Source organism: Cantharellus anzutake, assembly GCF_015039405.1.
Source record: "Cantharellus anzutake strain C23 chromosome Unknown EI90scaffold_126, whole genome shotgun sequence".
Taxonomy (NCBI): Eukaryota; Fungi; Basidiomycota; class Agaricomycetes; order Cantharellales; family Hydnaceae; genus Cantharellus; species Cantharellus anzutake.
Genome location: NW_024067076.1, coordinates 141,727 through 161,803, shown reverse-complemented (window position 1 = coordinate 161,803; position 20,077 = coordinate 141,727). Strand labels below are relative to the sequence as shown.

Genomic DNA, 20,077 nt, shown 5'->3' with positions numbered 1-20,077 from the left:
CTAGTAAAGATATGAGATAAGTCAACGAATGAGCATGAGCATAGTAAAAGGTATATCGACCTCAGTCTCGCGAGTGTAAACATCGAGCTTTTAAGCGTCCATTACTAGAATGTAACAGGGGTAAACGTCAAGCGACCAACAGGTCGGAAAAAAGAAGATAAATGCTAAATAAACATGAAGTGATAAGAACCGACAAGATATAAACCTAACATCGATCAGATGTCTCACCGACATAATGTAAGTCGATCCTTGCGCTAAAGCACCGAGTCAACCGTTGCTGTCTCACAACACGAAGGTTCAAAGTCTGGCAGCGGCAGCACACGTGTATAACATTCGCATGGTCGACAATCTCAAGACTCAAGGGGAGATTCTAGCATCGCCATGAAGAAAGATTCATTCTTTTGCTTGTGCATGCAGGCAAGGATGCGAAGCACGAAACAAAGGAAAGGTCCCACTCCACACGGTGTCGAATGCCATGTGACCTCAGAACTTTCTCATCGCGCCATCCAACCTCCCTCCTCTGACACCATCATGGTCATCTTTTGCAGAGGCGCCGACTCGTGTGTGGGCTCAGAATAGTCATCAGAAGCAGGAACTTGAAGCTCTTGCTGGCCTCGGCCCTTGCGCATACTCGGGCCTCAGCGCTTTCTGTTGGATGAACAAGCCATGACGACGCTCCGGTACGTACATCATGCTGATATCGGTTACCTTTTCACCATGTGCTCTATGTTTCACTGTTGCATACGTTCCACATGTAGCGCTTATGCGCATCTTATTCCTTTATTTCCTCAACATGTCGAAAGCATAAAGAAAATGGTTTTATAAGAAGTGTTTCTCGAGAGATGGTTTACATTGGCAGCGTTACTCTCAGAGTCATACTAATAGATGTGACTGCGTGTTCAAGTCGGAAGAGCACCATGCACGATATCCTGTTGTCATGAGTCACACAACCCCTGCTATTAATTATTATATGGAATTGTACCGATTCTATCCTTCACAACAGGGCACCCCTCACAGAACAACTAGCTCGTCGTCTGTGTCACTCAAAATGACTAGCTCCTCTTCCGTGTCAGTCAGAATAACCAGTTTAGAGTCACGCCCAACACTCTGCACTTCACGCATCCGTCCATCCTCTTCACTTTCCTCTTCCTCTTTCACCACCGCTTGACGCTCTCTGTCTCTGGCACTTCTTGGTCCACGAAGCCATTGGATCTGGCTGAGTCTGAACTCTGGGTTGAGAAGTACAATGGGAGCAGTGAGGTTGGGATCTGCACCCCTTGGGAACATCTCGCCTTCCATCCGCTTGCGGGTATTCCAAAGGCGATCGGATGCTGCCATCGGAAGCCAGACTGCCCTTGAAAAACGCTTGAAGATCTGCTTTCGGACCAGTTGCACGTCTCTCTCAGTGATGTCCTGGTTCTCCTTGAAACTGCCCCACTCGTTCCAATAAGCCAGGTGGGTCCAGGACTTGCCACCAGGAGGTGCTTGCACTCCTTTTGGGAGGAAGAAGAGCCCCAAATTCTTAACCCAGTCATACTGGTCAACGCGCTTCACCTTGCAATGCATAAAGGCATGTGCGAGATTGAAGTCCTCGAAGATGTCCATCGTGGCTGACCTCCGCTCTGAGTCGTTGAGGCGAATGTGAGCACCCCGCCCACCTTTTACCCCTGGGGATTTTATAAAGACATCAACTGGGAATGTTCGCCAAATATCTTTGAGCATTTGTTGAATATCTCGGCCGCCTTGGGAAACCTGTTGTTGGAATGGGAGGTCATCCCCGTCATCGTGGCCCATCCTCAATGTTGTTCTGTGGAGTCTACTGAGATTGAAGGGGACCTCCTCTGCTCCTTCAGGCGCCTCATCAACCAACATCGTTGGCCTGTTGGAGCGTACCACATGGTCTGGGTGGGAGGTGCGAATGAGTTGCAGGTTGGAGACCTTTTGCTTCAGCGTGTAAAGGTCATACTTGAGCAGTACAGGCCAGCATTCACGTGGGAGCCAACGCCATTGTGACACTTCGAATCGGGGGCAGTCTGTGTGTGGGTGGAGAACCAGCCTCCGAGTCATGAACACCCCAAATGGCACGTAGGAAAAATGCACAAGTCCTTGGCGACCTTGCTCCTGCTCTTCATCCTCATCTCATCCTCATCCTCATCCTCATCCTCATCCTCATCTTCTTCGTCACTGTCATCATCCTCGTCGTCATTGTCATCTTCTCGCTGCTGCTGCCGTCGTTGAGGCTGTCGTCGCTGTGGCTGCCGTCGTTGTGACTGCTGTTCTGTGTCCCAATAGTGCATGTCTGTACGAGGTCTATTGAAGTTTGGTGGGAGGATGATTGGCTTCCCAGTGAAGACGTTTTCTTCAGCATCCAAAGTGTGTGGGAGGGCATAGTCTCCAAGTTGTCTGAATGCTTGACCTTCACGTGGACGACTGTTAAGCGAGTTCATCATCCAAAGTATTGTTGCCCGTAAGGCAAGGGCTTCTTCCCTGGTCGCGTTGTTGCCTGAACTGTTCTGTTGCCATCGGATGACAGTCCACAGTGCTAATAAACGGACGCGCTTGAATTCCCTAGAAATGGTGGCCAATTCACCTCCACTGGTCTGCAAGAGCAATAACACTCACCATATCACTTTGGGAGGAATGACTAACGCTGCACGGAACAGTATGTTAGAGGAGATCGACGTCAGCACCACATGTGCCTTGGTGATCTGCACTCGTGCTTCATATCGGGCAGCACCAGTGTAGCGTTCCTCATATGCCTCGAAGTACGTATTGTACATCCCCTGGAACCAAGAATCTCGCCCTGTGAGGACGACGGCATCTGCCTCTGCAGAGTTGGTGACTCCCTTGCGAGAGAGTCTGTAGGTCAGTGCCTTGTCTGTGTGATAGACGTTGAGGTACTGAGCCCCATTTTGGTTTTGCCTGACAGGCGCCTGAAGATGTCTCTGTCAGTGGGACCAGGGAAATATTTGGCCAACATACCTCATATCGGAAGCCAGAAATCTCAGTGAGCTGGGCTACGAGGTCACGCTTGTAATTCTTGTGCAAGGGTCTAGTATGTGCACGCAAAATGGCCTCATTCCAGGTGGGGAACATCTCTTGTAGGATTAGGTGATGGGCATCCGTACGCCAGAAGACTGAATTGTCTGTTGTAGACACTTCCAATCCAACGTCGACATAGCAGGCATTGAACCTGTCATTTGTCGCCATCATCTCATCCAAATCTAGACCATCAGCCATTTTGCGCAATTCCACTTCCGACCGCACCTCGAATTCCTCCGCTGGCTCTGAAGGCGCTTTGGCAGCGTGGCGACATGCATCCTTGTGACCACGCACATCAGTGAGAAAGAAGGCGCGCCGTCCCCAGGGATATGTGCCAAGGAGACGCATGATTTCATCACCAAAGAGTGCAGCATCATCGGAAGCGACCAGTACGGATCCAAACGAAAGCCCTCCACCAGAATGTGAGCATCGAAACATTTCGGTGCGGTAAGATGGGGGCCATGAACTCTTTGTCGTTGGCTGTACCGTGAGCGCTGCCGGTTTGATGACTTGCTGATATAGCGTGGCCATCTGTTCCTGTGTAAGTTGGGGGCCATCATGTTCCTCGGAGCTTAGACCAGGGAGGAAGAGGCTAATGGTGATGCGTTCGCCAATGGATGCCAAGCCGACGTTGGGGATCTTGTGTAATTTTGCCTGGGAAGCGTAGTTTTAGTCTAGGTAAATGTGTTCTAGAGGCAACTGCTTACTGTTGTACCTGGATGGAAAGAATACTGGAGATGGAGGGGCCGCCTGATAGTGTGTTTGAATTGAGGGATGGGATAGACGCTCAGTGCTCTTCTGATGTGCCCGAGTGTCCGTGAGATGTATATGAGGGAGTCAAAATCCCTTGTCAGTGTGAACTCTGTGTTATCGGGGGGCACATATGCCAGAACATCAACATAGGCTTGTATGGCAAGGTCCGGGTGTCTGCCAGATGTTGCAAACTCAACCACTCTTGCATCTGAATCATCCTCATTGTCCCCTTCACGTGGCTTCAAAAGAGACCGACATTCCCGAGTGAACTCTTGGAGTGTATAGAACTGAAAATCCAGGAGTTCGTTTGCATGATCACGTGGGGGCATTCTTTGTTGATCCGTGAGAGCGGGGCTGTTGGAGGGGATTGAAGGGAGAGTTGACAACCCATCCTTATATATGTGTCATGATGTAAGCCAATCTGCCCCGCATGCTGGTTCCTCAACGTGAGGATACCCTATTATACATCTGTACAGCCACACAACTCAAATGTGATATGTATTGACTCTGTGGAATCACATGTCAGTGTTCACACGGTTGCGGAGTTGCCCCAAGCATTGCCTTATTTTCCTATCGACACGGTACTGCCAGCACAAGGTCTGTTCCTCCAAGTGTGGCATTGCCATCGCTCATGTCACTGTTTGTTCCTCGACATGAGCAACAGCCACTGTCTGTGTATGTGTGGCTGTACAGTGTTGCAATAGGCTTTCCTCACGTTGAGGAATGAATAGTGCAATCATGAGGAATGAGGAATACCACACCAGAGGAACAGACCGCTGTTTAGTTACGACCTCAGCTGTATTGTGGGAGTTGTCCGAGTTTTATTGTCATATATTGTCATATTGGTTCCTCTGGAACCACCTCCATCCTGTCATGACATGTGCGGCAACATGACACGTAATTTCAGTGGATATGAATCATTCCTGAGTGTGACGACGTTGCTAAAGAAGACCTTGCTAACAATGACCATGGCATCTGGCCAAAATCAGATCTCAGGGTTTTCATCCAGATGCCGGCAGTCCGCGGCAGTGTCCTCATGCTGTGATGAAAAATGCCGTAAGGATTTTGATATGTCTATGTCCAAACTCCCCCCTACACGTAAACTACCAAAAACGAACTACCTAATCCACCAAGGTAGTCCTACGATGCCTCGGCTTCCAATTGTAGGCATAATACCCATATTTTGGGGACTTGGGGCGAACTTTGATGTGGACCAACATCTTCGTCTCCCTTTCATTGGTGCAATCTGGAGGCAGGCCACTCAGCTCCAGTTGGGACTCTTCCCTGACAGTGCTGCGCTCATCCCGGAATACATTGGCTGGACTCACTCTGAGATGCAATCTGTGCAGCGGCTCTTTGAGGTTGCAGGCAACAAGTCTGCTGATCAAGTCGGAATCCTCTTCACATCTCGAACGCACCCAGAACTGGCACCTGCGAAGAAACTCTGGAAGGATGCTTGGAAGAAAATCTGGAAACGGCTAGATGGTTATAACCTCATCGTTCAGCTCCTACATCGGAATGCCTGCCACCCTCACCAAATAATGACGCGGGAGGGTCAGGTCAAGTTCCCATCGAAACCTGTCAGCCTTGGCAACCTGCACCAGGACATTGCAAACGAAGTTTTCGGCCCTGAAATTTCTACAATCGACAGGAACGATGGCGAAATGATGATCTCCATGGATGTGATGGATGTAATCGACAAAATGGTTAGTATCGTCTGGCACAATCTCCAGGTCCAGACGTCCCGCACTCAAAAGGAAGCTGGAGAATTGCATGTGGAAATTCTTCGCAAGTATGATGGTATGTTGGAGGACCTCATTTCTACATCGTCACAGTGACACAACAAACACAGAAATTCGAGCATGCCTGGATGGTAATACGCCAGACAAACTCAATATGCCGAAGATTCGTAGTTTCATTCGTTCATACTTGACATGGCGGGAGAAGGCCAGACTATTCATCGACAAACATCGGAGAAAGGAAATCACGGAGATGGAGACCTACATGGAATGGCTTCTGCATCACATGCATGTCGAGGGTGCAGAGAACAAGCTTGTGGGGAACAAGAGTGTGTGACCCTTAGTAATGTTTCGTCTCATACTCACCGACGATTTGTAGTGGTGGTTGCAGTTACTGCAACCACCTTGTATGTCCTGCAGAATCTTGCCAATGACGAGCAACGTATGGATCTCGAGCGCTACCTTGTCGAGCTGTGGGATCAGGATGTGTACAGCTTGGGACCCGAAGACCTCAGAGAGGTGCAACTGACCAATTGCCTTCCCTCTGGTGGTCAACAATCATGGGGCATCGAAGACCTGGGCATCGAAGCTGCAAGAGGCTTTTCATTGGAGCAGCTCAAGGAAAAGCTTGGCCTCAATCTTGGCCACATACAATCTCAGCAGCTTGGTTTCCTGAACACGGAATACGATGTTTCGCAAATCTACTCTCCCTGGGATCGTGAAACCTGGAAGGACTATCGCCAGAGTGGAAACATCCAGCCTCTCCATCTTCAGGAGCAGCAATTAGATGGGCTCCACAGCATATACTCCATGCTTTTCCGGCCCCGACCCTCCCCAAAAACGGGCATCCTCATTGCTGACACTATGGGCATTGGGAAGACTGCATAAGCAGTGGTGTTGATTTGGTCATCTTGGGACTATGACTAAGAAGTTTTCTTCCAGGCAAGCACTCGGATTCATTTCCATGGTTATGTCGCGAATCGCAGCACAGAAACATCACAACATGAATCTCCCTGATAGATCGATCTATGGTGAGCGGCGACCACTCCAATACCTCAAGGGGAACATACCCTGATACATTTTCACCATAGCTGAGCGCCCCTTCCCAGTTGGGTCAAAGGATTCCAACGTACACTGTGGTCCACATGTGGTAATCTCTTCGGTGTCCCTGATGGAGAACTGGATGTGGGAGATTCGAACCTGGTTTGCACCTCAAACTGTGGATGTGTTTCTGTACTCATCCAAGTCAGCCAATGGCCCCTGGAACGCCTCACAGTTGCCACTGGAACAACGGATTGTTGTGGTTTCTGATTCAGTAAGATCTTGACACGTCTGAATTTCAGATACTCACCATCCTATGCTGCCAGCTGTGCAAGAAAGAATTTTTGCATTTTTTCAACAAGCCCTCATCCCCTTCCCATCCTGGAATGAAGAGCCAACCGGTATGGGAATGTCCACGCCGCCGCAATCCAAATCAGTCCACAGATGGGAGCATATTCTGTCTCAGGCCCTGCACCTTCATCGCAGATGAGGTGCATGTGTTTCGCAAAAATCTGGCAGAGTTGATACCCATGCGTGAACGCTCACAATTTGTCATCGGGATGTCTGGCACACCGCTCATCACAGAGCCCCAGGTAATCACGTCCCATTCCTCAGAGTGACATTGTGTCTAACCAAGTACAGGATTTGTTGAACCTTGGACTTTTACTCGGTATCCCCACCTTCATGGACCTTGCCATCACCTCCAAACAGTGGGACACTCAGAGGAGCGTTGCATCTATGCAAAGAGCTTTAAGCAAGAGGTGCAAGGCAGACTTGGAGAAGGTGATGGAAACGGGAGATTTCAGCACCATCAACTCCGATGACGCTGCCATTGGTTACCATGCCCTAATCCATGAGTCCATCATAGACTTCAAGAAACACTTCAAAGGGGTGATTCTGCATTGTTGTCTGGAGTCCAAGCGTCACGATGGGACTCTTCTTGTTGCATTGCCACCTCTCATCCAGATCCAGGTGTGGGTGAAGTTGGGTTCAGCACATGAGAATGCGCTGTCAGGCATAACGAAGGCAGCAGTGGACAAGTCAGTATTCTCTTTCAGCACTCGATACAGGTATTCACCCTGCCACCTTCAGTGGCACCATGGGACCAAAAGAATATGACGTAAGTGATGTTAGTTGTTCCAGTGGAGTGTACTACTGGCTGACGACACAAATCAGAGATTTCTCATCAGGGGTAGGAAGGGGACAGATCACTGTGTGTCCTGTTCTCGCGGCATGTCAGCACCAATTTTTGGGTCCCTGGAAGACTACGAACAGAACGGTGGGTTGGAGCACTGTGCCAAGTGGGAAACTGCACTGCAGATCATCAAGCACGACTGCCTTCGTGATGACATCCCCCCCTGCACCATGAACGAGGCTGGGGAGATCCAGATTCCTGCACTTTCTCCTGGTGCAACTGTGAAGCCTACCCAGAATCGGAAGATCGCTGTGTTTATGGAGTTCAAATCCAATGCCCCAGCCTTTGCCTCCGCCATCCATGTCAAACTCAACATCGGTGCCCTCGTTCTGGATGGGGACAAGGATGCATCGGTCCGGTTGCCTATCATTGACAAGTGGAAGCATGGCGAGGTCGTGAATGGGCTGCACATTAGGGTCCTGATCTTTACCAACGTTCTGAAGGCTGGTGTGAATCTGAGCGCTGCTGATCGATTGATTCTTATGGTGAGTCCCTCTCAGCGCATCAACATGTCATCCTTTTGCTTGACATTCACCTACCACTAGAATTCCCAATGGAGCCAGCAAGATACAGATCAGATCATTGCTAGAGTCCACAGGCAACCCCAGAAATCACCCGTCCATTCCTACCCTATGTGCACGGTGAACTCTGCTGATGCGTTCATGCTGAATACATCCAAGCATAAGGCACTCCAGCTTCAGCTTTTCACTAACCAGGCGGACAGAGAAGGTAAAGTCCTTTTTTGATCGTCCATCAGATTCTGAGACATACATACAGAACTGGAGGCAATAATTATAACTGGAAGCGCCCAAGCAGCCATGGATAGTGTGGAAGAGGGCACAGAAGAGTCGGTGGCTTCAACCTCCAAGAGGGGAAAGGGATCCTCTGATGCAACCAACACCAAGGGCAAGAGGTTGCGGGCAGATAAAGCGAGCACACCGGCCAGCTCTGATGCTAGCAGCTACAAGTTGCATCCAGCAAAAGCCAGAATTCCCCCCAGCGATGCAGATGACAAGGACAGTACGTAATTTAATTTGACCTTGGGAGAGATACGCATTGATGGATTCATATCCAACAGGCACCTCACAGGCAGATAACATGGGGAGCCAAAGTTGGAGTGGTAAGACTGCGCCTCTGCATCACCCCTCACGACTGGCATGCTGATTTAGAGTGTAGAGAACCAATCAGGCCGGATGGAGCCAACTGGTGACATGGGTGGTTCAGAGGGTTCAGATTTGGACGAGTTGCGACTGGGAGGCAAATACAGCAGTGGTCAGTGCAAGGGCAAATGATCACTGCATGTTGTCTAACGTGATTTTCCTTTTTTTAGGATCCAGAGGGTTGGGCATTGGCTCAAGGAGTGTGGGTCCTTCTGCCTCAGCCACTGCCCCAAGCCATGTTGCATCCACTCTTGGTCACGCTGTGCAAGGCCCAGCGATATCTACACCCAATCGCACCACTCAAGTGCCATCTACAACTCAGGGTACATTCATTGTACCAACTTCCTCAGTCTCATCTCGTCCTCGTCCTCGGCCACGTGTAACTGGGTTAGTGGTCACCAGGGACGCAGCCAGAGAAGCCACCAGGGAGGTCATCAGGGAAGCTAGTCCTCCAGAACTGCCTCGTTTCCTACCGCACACAAAGAGAGGCTGGGGGGGAAGGTTGTAGGCATGGAATAACACTGCCAACTGACCGATGGACTATTGGGGAAATAACTATACAATTTCCACAGAGTGTGTTAGAATTAAAAAAAAAAAAGTTTACAACGTCACCCAAATTCTAAAATCATAGCTGCTCATCGTCGAGAGCGATGGACTCATAATAGAGGGAAAAAAGTTACCTAGGAATGTCAAGTTTCAGGGCAATTGGCCCAGCGGTTGTGGAGAGGTGATGATATTTGCCTTACCACGATGATTCTGCATGGTGTCAAATGCCACATGAGCCTGCCGGTAGTGAGAAATGCCGGCCTTCAGGAGATTGCGAAGCCAGTGTGACAAAGTTTTGTGTCACAAGATTCTGATGCGGTCCTCTTTGGTCCTAACCGTCCCAGTCTCATGTTCTTTTTCGTGATCACACATGTGATGGTGGTCCAATCTTCCTCGCCTTCCAGTTACCCATTCCACTGACTAATCTGCTTGCTGAGGAAGCGATCCGCTCTCCTTCGCCTACCAACAATGCCCACCTGGCAGCCAGTCTGCAAGCATCAACCGTTCTTCGCCAGCCAGATGCAATGAAGATCCCAGTTAATGTCAACCTGCGAGCGCAAGGAATTTTGACCTCGAAAGGGGAGAAATGTAAGGCAATAGTGGAGACCTCCTTTGGAGCATGAGCAGGGATGAGTGACGTTCATCTATTTGTGGGGCTATACATGTTCACCATTTAGGGAGATGATGCCGCAAATGAGATCAGGATTGGGGGGGTTCTTTGGATGCAGGTTCCATGCAGTGGTTTTTGTATCTTTGGCTTCACGTGCGGTGCTTGCCAATCCACTCTGAAAAGCCATTCATTGTTCATGGAAATGAAGCGATCTCGACTTGGTCTTTCCCACAGAAATCAACTCGGATCTGTACTGGCCTGCAGTGTATTTGATTAAAATCGGAGTCGGAGGTCACACCAATCATGTTGCAGGAGTCCCTGGCTGGTAACCTGGAACTTAGATAGCTTCTGGATCTAACCACTGAAGTGGTCCATTCACGAAAACACTGTGCTCGAGCGCTGCAGATTCATGTTGTCAGCAAGATCACCTCTCCAAGCATCAACGATGACAAGGTGGGAACCTTCCCGCTTCTCCATTCACTCCTAATCATCCCATTGCCTCTGATGGCTCTCGAACAACTGTTGGTCCTTCGCATAGCCATGCTGTGCAGGAGCACAATATTGCAGTGCTCTCCTGCTAGAAAGTAAGCATTTGGGTTGGTGTTGTTGAAATGGCTAGTGCTGACTCCTTTACCACCTTTCCTTTCTCGCATCGACTTCCCCACAGATGCTGGTGACGGTTCCCACTCGCTCAACTGCTGGTGACCTATTCTGACCTAATCAGTCTGGATCAGCGGTGTAGTGGACCCGGCCCGCAGTGGGCCAGCAGCGAATGCGATTGCACAAGACAGACATGGCAGCCTGTAGTTACAAGCTACAAACAATGTTGAACCAATCCCAGCGCAAACACTTATCACTAAGCGCTGAATGCAAACAAAAGAAAAACAGTCGAAACAAGATACAAGGGCAGTCAATGGTACAGCAGGCGGCGATGGGGAGGGGTGGGATGCATGAAAGGGTAAGGCAGAACTAAGAATGAGAGCTAAAGAACAAACAAAGTCAAGTGCCTTAGTGAAGAAGTGAGTGGTTCGCAACAGGGAAAGACCCACAAGATCGCACGCGATGAATTGGTTGAAGATGCAGTGTAATTTTGCAGAGACTGGTGCTGCCTAGTCAGCATGCATAAGTTACAGGTCCCATCATGCCATGGGCCAACTTACCAGTTGGCCAAACCAAAGTGCGGGTGCAAGGACAGGTCCAGAGGATGGGGTAGTGCAAGGTCCCATCCGTTGGAGCAACTTGAATCCTGCCCAGGATCCAGGATTAAGTTAGGACCCGGATAGGTTTTCGTCCCTCGGTGCTGCAACAGCACAGGACATGGGGCCATCTCCAGGCCACGCAAGTGGGACACGATTAGACACGTGAAAAAAATTTGAACGCAGATTTATTAGGCCCTTATTCCTTATGCATGGGTCGAGCATATCAATTATGCCCAGTCTTCCAACTGGCCATCCTGCAAATTAGTTTCTTTATGACCCTGGAGGTGGCACTGCCGCTGAACTGAGATCCAACATATCTTTTGCCACAGTCAATGGCATCTGTGCAGAATTGTTTGCCATTAACCTGGAATGGACCAAACATGCGCTATCAGTCTACACCCAATGCCCCTCAAACATGATGCCCAAGAGAGGACGTGGTGGCATACATGGCTGGCGCCTTGATGAAGGTCAAGAGGCCATTGACGGTCCTAATGGATGTGAACACATGTGAATTTGGACTTAACGTAGATGTGTATAGTGTGAAGGTGTCTGCAACTCTTCAGCTTGACGAATATACTTAGGGTGCAGTTGCGGTTCGAAGTGTGCCTCCACTTTGATGACTCCAATCATCATTTCAACAAGTTTCGTGTTCCTCACCCGGGTTCTAATGTGGATGCCCAGGCGAAATGGTTGATGGACTCCACCAAGCGCACTCACTGGATGGTTGAAAACATTACAACTTGGGGGCCCTGCCTAGCTGAGTCCGACATTTTGGGCATTGCTGCAGCTTCCAAGCGAAAACGTTTGGTTGGAGCGATCCTGAAAATAATGGTAAAGGAAAGGCAGCCGCTGGGTCTTTGTGCCAGGAAAGGAAACTCCTGGGCAAGGGGTAGTAGAGAGCAGGGATTAATCCAAGATCATGGACCACAGGAATCATGATCTGTTAGAATTCTTGGTATAATGGCATACGCTACGACCAACTCACATTTGGTGATGTTGAGTCGTGTGGCATCTTAGATTTTCGCCAATTACCTTTCTTGGTGACACCCGTCCCAAAGTCAGTGCACATTCATAGCGCCTGACTATAAAATCTTAATTTTAGGGCAACCCAACCTTTCCTCAGTTCACGTACAACGGGACTGAGGTGTGTTGGTTAGATCTTGTTCATTCTTCATAAAACATGTATCTAACTTTCATACACCAGCGACAACATCACTAGTCCATCTTTTCGTCTTATATGATCATGTGCTGGCCCAGTGATTGTGCGCCAGATGACAGTCTGAGAACTTAACGTATTTTGCAAATGATGTATTGGACTGTTCTCAAGCCGAAGGGTATCAACTTGTTGGAATAAAGAGCCAGTCGGAGGGACTCATCTCAACTTGCAAGTGGCCAGCTGACTTACTTGGTGGCATCTCGTCGCTTTCACCTGCATGCACTGGATTTAAAAGGGACAGATCTTCTGGGCAAGATGAAATGGAAGACTGGGGAGTATATTGCCCAGTCCAGTAGCACATGAACTAGAGGAGAGTAATTACCTAGCGAGTATATCGCTGGTATACATGAATCAGTACAAGATGATGGACACAGTGAGAGGATAGTCAGACTCACCTCAGTGCCGTAGTGTGTGAACTGAGGAAAGAGTGGTGAGATTCAAAAATTCCTGCCTTGATCGCTAGGCCCTATGATTTTCTTTTTCTAACACAAGAAAACGATGCAACAACTGCATTCGCGACAATGTCGAGGTATGTTCATAGTTCTGTATTCATCATCCCTTACTCTAGTATCTCATTTCCCTTTTTAAACAAGGCTTTTTCTTCAAGGGCATTCCCTCGCCTATTCCCTTACAGGTGTAGAATACCCAAAGGAGAACAGGATCACCCCCCCACATTTATTGAACACATCGGATGGTGCTTACAGTATCATGATGGGTGTTTTTGCAGAGACCATTCGTTCCCTTGTTCCCTTTGGTATCTACCAACCACAGGGCCTCAATTCGGAGCAAAATCTGGAGTCAAACGATCAAATGGCCCCCCCAGTCTTTGGGTTACAATCAACCCAAGGAACCAAGTTTGTGTGGGGACAAGTCCATGCACCGCAAAAAGTCGGATTCTGTGGATTCTACCCAACAACGCACACTACATACCCACCTATGCTTCAATTGCTCATTCCCTCACTATCTAACACTCCATACACCCATTCCCTATTTTTCCATATTTTTCCCATCATTCCCGACAGTCCCAGGTCAATTTCCCACACCCAACCACACAGCCAATTTCACCCCCTCCCCAGACCTCCACAACTACACATCAAACATAGCCATTTTTCTGCCCGATGGTGATGCTCTACCTTCCCCCCTTCACTCATGGAGCATTTCCCAGAATGGAAACCCCATTGGTTCAGCACGGTGTAGAGCCTCACATGGTGTTGACAGCACCTGTCAATGGCCATATCTCAGGAACTACTGCACCAATCGGGACAAATGAGGGTTCGTTGGAAAGCTGGAGATGGGGAGGTTGCTGACGGGAGGATAGGCGGGCGCTGTAGCGAAGTGTTGCGGAGTTAACCCTTACAATTTCCATTTCGGATCCGTTGTCACAATTCCCCCATTCATTCTATATCTTTTATTGTTTCTCTGTCCCTGATTGGACATTCTTTATTTACAGTTGCCTATCGGCCCGTTTGCATTTCCCCATTGCATTCATTTTATTTCCAGCCCATATAAAATAGAGAAACCTTGTACATAACAAGTTAGTACTGAATAGACCCATGAAGTGTTAGTTTGAGGTTTTTACAGACCTAGTAGCACCCCTGGACCAAAACCCGACCTCCCAACCTGTACCTGCGCATCACTACAACCCTCCCCCTCTTCTCTGTCTCAAAGTCAAGGTGATCGACCCATTACAACATTTGAAGGAACCGAAGGACCAAATGCTATGGAAAGAATGCAAAACTTGGTGGCAGATCTGTATCTCACGCAGCAAATGCAAGTCCATGACAAGGAATGGACAGTACTGTTGACATGGGAAGTGCAAAGACCGACATATCAGGATGCTATGGAAACTGTTAGTAGGAAAAGGAGACCAGCTAGGAATGGACATGGGGGAAGAACCATGGCTGGAGCAGTGCCAGTGACATCGCATCATGCAGTGCAAATGCAATGGAACAACCGGCTTTGCATAGGCACTGCAAAAAGACAGGGAATCCGATTCCAAGCAGAGGATATTAAAATAGGAGCTATTATGCGTAAACTCAGTCTCCATATGGAGAACTAATATTATTGTTTTTTTTTTACCTATTACACATCAACTATAACATGAAAGTACAATGAGTTATATGCAAACATAGCAAGAAGGAAATGGTATCACCTCAAGGACAAACGATGGAATACTTGTGGCAGACATCGGAACACCATCAAGGGGAGCGTTGACACCATTTAGCACATACATAATAACACTATCACATGTAAGAGGATTGGGAAGGAGGACAAAAGGAGAGTGGGAGCAGACAACGGTGGGGGTGTAGTGCAGAATGGAGAAAGTAGACATGTGGAAAGGATCTGGCGAAGATGTAATGAGAATTGAGAAAGAAGATGACATAATTTCAGCATCGAAATTTCACTAATATTGCCATGGTGAAGAGACTCTTTTGGCAGCAACTGTTCCGAGAAAGGAAACACACATAGATCACAAGCGCTGCTAGACTCAACATCACCAATTGTGAGTTGGCCTCAGCATCATCCTGGTTCAGTACAACGGAGGAGGGTGGAGACCATGTGGTGAAGTTAACCTACAAGTTCTCATTTTTATGTTCAGGTGGCGCCAACAGTTATTGTGACAAAGTTTGTGTCACAACTGTGACAAAAGTGGTGATGCACAGGGGGAACAGAAATGTATCTGTGATGGCTTTTTGTCACAATTGTTGTGACACAAGCAGTGATTGCATACTCTATTTCTCCAGGGGGAAACAGAAATCACCACTTGTGTCACAATATTGTAACAAAATGTTGTCACAGAGGCATTCTGTTCCCCCTAGAGGAACAGAGTATGCATTACCGGTTGGGTCACAAAAATTGTGACACAAGTTGTCACTGCATTTTCTGTTCCCCCTGGAGGAACAGAGTATGCATCACTGGTTTGGTCACAAATATTGTGACACAAGTTGTCACCACATTTCTGTTCCTCTAAAGGGATCTGTGTGCTTTCGTCAGCTTGAGGAAAGCCTATTGCAATAGAAAGAGTGTCAGCACCTCCAAGAGGAACAGAAGTGCATCTGTCACAAAGTTTTGTCACAAGATTGTGACACAAACGGTGATGCATACTCTGTTCCTCCAAGGGGAACAGAAATGTACCACTATGCTTTCGTCAGCTTGAGGAAAGCCTATTGCAATAGAAGGAGTGTTGGCACCTCCAGGAGGAACAGAAATACAGTGACAACTTGAGTCACAATTTTTGTGACACAACAAGCAGTGATGCACACTCTGTTCCTCCAGGGGGAACAGAAAATGCAGTGACAACTTGTGTCACAATTTTTGTGACTCAACCGGTGATGCATACTCTGTTCCTCTAGGGGGAACAGAATGCCTCTGCGACTACATTTTGTTACAATATTGTGACACAAGTGGTGATGCACACTCTGTTCCTCCAGGGGGAACAGAATGCCTCTGTGATGACATTTTGTTACAATATTGTGACACAAGTGGTGATGCACACTCTGTTCCTCCAGGGGGAACAGAAGTGTGTCTGTGACAACATTTTGTTACAATATTGTGACACAAGCGGTGGTGCACACTCTGTTCCTCTAGGGGGAACAGAAGTGCATCTGTGACGACAATTTTTGTCACACAAGCGGTGATGCATACTCTGTTCCTCCAAGGGGAACAGAAGTGCATCTGTGACAACTTGTGTCACAATATTTTTGTGACCCAACCGGTGATGCATACTCTGTTCCTCCAGGGGGTACAAAAATGTGCAAGCCAAAGTAAAACTTGCTAGGGTGCCCTACTGCTTGATGCCCTAGCGCTAGGGCAAGCTGAACCTGGTCCCTAGGAATTTTTTGACCCTAGGGCAGGATGACCCAGGTTAGGGCTAGGGATCCTGCCCTAGGGATTTTTCAAACCCTGGAACCCTAGGCCCCCTCTTAAGATCATCCAGGTCCGTGTTGGTTGAAAAATGATGCATGCAATTTACATCCAGGCCCTCCTTTGTAGTTATGAGGACCCACCCTTCTCTTGTTCAATGGACCCGCTCTTTTCGTGTCCTATTAATAATGCACCCTTACATGTAGATAAGTTTCGACCTGACTATTCAACCCTGGAATGGTGTATTTGGACTGAGGCATTGCAACAATTAATGCAACATTGCGATGATCGTTCGCTGACATGTCCCATTTGAAGCGATATTCAGGGTATTTTCTCCTTAGCTTAATGAGTGAACAAAGACTCCATCGATCCTGACTCCGGCTGTGTTCAGAACATCTCTTAAATGTCTCTTAGCCATTATGTGGTTGTACAGAATAGGTGTATGTACGGAGTTGGCTGGATTTGTTGTTTTCGACCAGACTCGTACCCAGTCGTTTTTGCTCTGTGGATGCGTGCAGCACACTGCAATGTGGAAATGTAACTAAGTAACTTTTGTATTCAATGTAAAGTCACGTTCTGCTTTCAATACAAAGAGTCACATGCTATGGGGATAAACTCAAGTCTGATCACCTACTCCGAAAATTTGTGTGCGACACTTCACTCTAACGACTGGTACACATTGGCAGTGGCAGTACACTTAGGCATTTGCCGAATTTGCCGCCCGATCCCTCTTGAGCCCACTTACATTGCCTTCCAAGCTCGCACTCTCAGATCTCCTCATGCCTTCCTCAGAGAGGCACACACACTCAGTCTGGCCACCCCCAGTTGATTTCATCATAGCTAAGAGTGAGCAGGAATGGAAGAAGCGAGCATGCCGCTTCCAGGCTGAAATTGTGCATTTTTTGCTTCGGAAGCCTAAAAAGGACTTGGTTTCTACTGCCACTACAGGAAGTGGAAAAACATATATTTTCTTCCTCCTCCCTTCAGCAGTTGTGTATGATTTTTTTCGGGGTGAAGCTGGAACTCATATGGTGGTTCCCCAAGTCCTGATCGTAGTTCAGGCAGGTATTCCTCAATGAATGTCGACACGATATGCCATTGACAATGTTCCTTCAGTCGCTGGCCTGCAGCCATTTTGGGGAAAATATCCTCATATGTTGTACCTTGGAATGGATTAATTCCTAGTTCATTGTTAGGGCTCCGCTCCCACAAGTATTTTGCATACTCAAGATCTATGGGTAGTACGCCATTGTGCATGTTGAGGAACAGTCCGGTAGTGATACTTTCAAACATCTTCTCATTGAGATCAGTTGGCTGCCCCACACCGAACTTGAAGTCACAGTTGTCGTATGCAATATTGACCACCCTTGTTGCCCCAAGGGTCTTATTGGTTTGTTTCTGGTTGTTGATAAGTGACTCGTGTAAGTTCTCGATGGAAGTGGGCGAAACAGCAATCCCAATGTGTGCAGCCCACTGTCGGATGGACCTGGATGTGTTGGATGCTGCAAGGTAAAATGCATGCTTGGTCTGTAACGCATTACATTTGTCATTGGAGCTGTGGATCAAGATGGAAAGGATGACGGTGGTCTTCTGTTAAGGGTAAGTCCTTGACCTTAGGGAAATTGCTATAGTACTCACCACATCGAATAAATGACTATTTCTTACCGTGGTATTGCGGTGCTTGTGGTCATTGTCCCCAAATTGCTCCTCAAGTTCTCCCCCTACTTCAGTTGTCACCATGGCATCCCTGGTAATTCCATATTTTCTCCGTCTGCGCTGTTTTCCATCGGTGTTTAGTAGCTGATGTATGGCTTTCCATAAGATCGGTGCCTTCTGTTGGAAAGTAACCTTCAGCACGCTGATCCGGCTGGCCTCAAGCTGTTCTGCTCGCATCCTAGAGATGCTCATATGAAGCCCAGCAGCCTTATCTGAAAGGTCTTGCATTTCTTTCTCATACATTGACTGTACAATATCTAGAATCCATTCCTTGAGATCGGGATGTTGTCCTAGATCATTCTCAAGGTTCCATCGGTAGTCGCTGTAGTGTGTTGAGGCACAAATTGTGATAAGCAAAGTAGAGAGTGAGATTCCCTCCCTACTCATGAAACTCAAGACCTTTTCTTTTTTTTTTGGTGGAACCCCAGTAGCTTTCGCGATACATTTTCATGTATTTGGGGTTTGTATAGGGAGGTAGGTCCCGTGGAGTAGATAGGTTTGTGGGAGTGTTGGACTGCCACCGCGGGGAAATGCGTTACGCACTGGCCAGGTGTCGGCGCTGTGTGGGACTCCCAGACCCGGGGGGGTCCGGTATACCCACTAAAACCCCGATGCTGTTGAGCCAGTTGTCCGGTAGTATGTCTTTGTTGTGAAGGTTCCCACTCCAGGTAAGCAGGACTGTTTTGGCCGGCAGGGCTTTCCGGCTGTACTTCTTACGGTTTGTGAGGGCAATGTCTTGCTGGAGCTTGTCGTTGAGGCCGGCTTTCAGGGCATTTCTTACTTCTCTTAGTGAGATTTGCGGGTGATCGGCATCTATAACTCTGCAGCATCTGGTCTTCCAGACTTGCCATGCACATTCTAGGACTACAATTCGGTACAGTCTGGTTTCGCCCATCCTTACTTTACCGTTGGTGTTCATTATCTTGGTTAGTGGGGCAGCCATTATGTGTGAGGTGTTTAGGTCGTTAGGCCATTCTATTTTCTGGTGATCGCATATCGCCTTGGCTGTGGACCAAACCCAGGTGCCGTGATTGAGGGGACATTCAAAGAGTATGTGTGTCATTGATTCTGTTTGTTGGCACCCATTGCATTCACCACGGTGTTCGAAGCCTAGGATTTTATTCCAGTAGTTGCCGATCTTGAGGCAGCTATGGGTTAGTTTCCATACAAAGTTGCGGATTTCGGGGGAGACATCTTTATGGTTTTTCCCTAGGTTCTCCCAGATCTTGTTTTGTGTGGGGGAGTCATTGTTCATACTCGCCAGGGTCGTTTGGATTTTGGTGATGTTGTTAAGCGTTGCTATTTTCCATACCGGGTTTTTCGCTAATCTGGTTCTGCATATTAGTCTTGTTGCTGTGGACTGTTTTAGGGAAATTAGGCGGGCACCGCTCGGTATGTGGGGGAGGGGGTCAGGAGCCAGTTGTGCTCCTATTGCAGCAAGGTTGTCCGCTTCTTCGTTTCCACAGATCCCAGCATGGCCTTTTAGCCATTCGAATGTGGTAGGGGTGAGTCTGGATCTTAATGCGCTTACTGTTAGTTTGGTGATGTATTGATTCTTGGCATAGGCGTAGTCTGAGTCTTCTAAGGATTCGAGGTTGTCACAGAGGGTGCTGATGCACCATTGTGAGTCGGCCTTGATGTGGAGGTTGGATGACGGGGGTACGGATATCACGGCATAGTGTATGGCCAGCATTTTGGCTGTATTATTAGATTGTGGGAGATGGGGGTTAATTCTTTTGCTGGTATTTCGGGGGTTGTTTGGGCCGTACCACACTCCGAAGCCGGCTGTGGCATTTGTGTTCCCGTTTAGGGAGCAGGATCCATCTGCATATGCTATCTCGTCATTAGGTTGTAGGAGATGGGGGGTGGGGGTGATTGGGAGTTCTGGGGGGGGTCTGCCGAATACCCTATAGTGGTGGTCAAGTGGCGTGCAGGAACTGGGGGCCAGGTGGAAGATTTTAATGGCCATTGGGTCCCCGGCTATGTGTTGTCTGGC

General features: G+C 48.2%; 4 protein-coding genes across 4 annotated transcripts; 2 read left to right on the top strand and 2 right to left on the bottom strand.

Annotated features, from left to right (window-relative positions):
- Positions 1-1,011: 1,011 nt before the first annotated feature.
- Positions 1,012-4,124, bottom strand: EI90DRAFT_3134842 (uncharacterized protein; the record flags this gene model as incomplete). The annotated part of the gene is made up of 6 exons (XM_039064695.1): positions 1,012-1,901; positions 1,967-2,033; positions 2,115-2,568; positions 2,623-2,933; positions 2,983-3,696; positions 3,750-4,124. The coding sequence occupies 6 exons, from the start codon at positions 4,122-4,124 to the stop codon at positions 1,012-1,014; spliced, it is 2,811 nt and encodes a 936-aa protein (XP_038909023.1).
- Positions 4,125-4,940: 816 nt separating this feature from the next.
- On the top strand, positions 4,941-6,422 carry EI90DRAFT_3159013 (uncharacterized protein; the record flags this gene model as incomplete). Its single annotated transcript, XM_039066212.1, has 3 exons — positions 4,941-5,595; positions 5,648-5,863; positions 5,914-6,422. The coding sequence occupies 3 exons, from the start codon at positions 4,941-4,943 to the stop codon at positions 6,420-6,422; spliced, it is 1,380 nt and encodes a 459-aa protein (XP_038909022.1).
- A 2,262-nt stretch (positions 6,423-8,684) lies between these two features.
- On the top strand, positions 8,685-9,454 carry EI90DRAFT_3087310 (uncharacterized protein). Its single transcript, XM_039062227.1, has 4 exons — positions 8,685-8,790; positions 8,849-8,890; positions 8,947-9,042; positions 9,101-9,454. Exons 2-4 carry the CDS (start codon positions 8,869-8,871, stop codon positions 9,436-9,438), a joined length of 456 nt encoding a protein of 151 aa, XP_038909021.1. The 5' UTR covers positions 8,685-8,790; positions 8,849-8,868; the 3' UTR covers positions 9,439-9,454.
- An 8,099-nt stretch (positions 9,455-17,553) lies between these two features.
- EI90DRAFT_2825422 (uncharacterized protein) lies at positions 17,554-17,955 on the bottom strand (the record flags this gene model as incomplete). Its single annotated transcript, XM_039053585.1, has 1 exon — positions 17,554-17,955. A coding segment is annotated over one exon (402 nt), but the record flags the coding sequence as incomplete, so codon positions are not given.
- Between the last annotated feature and the right edge of the window lie 2,122 nt (positions 17,956-20,077).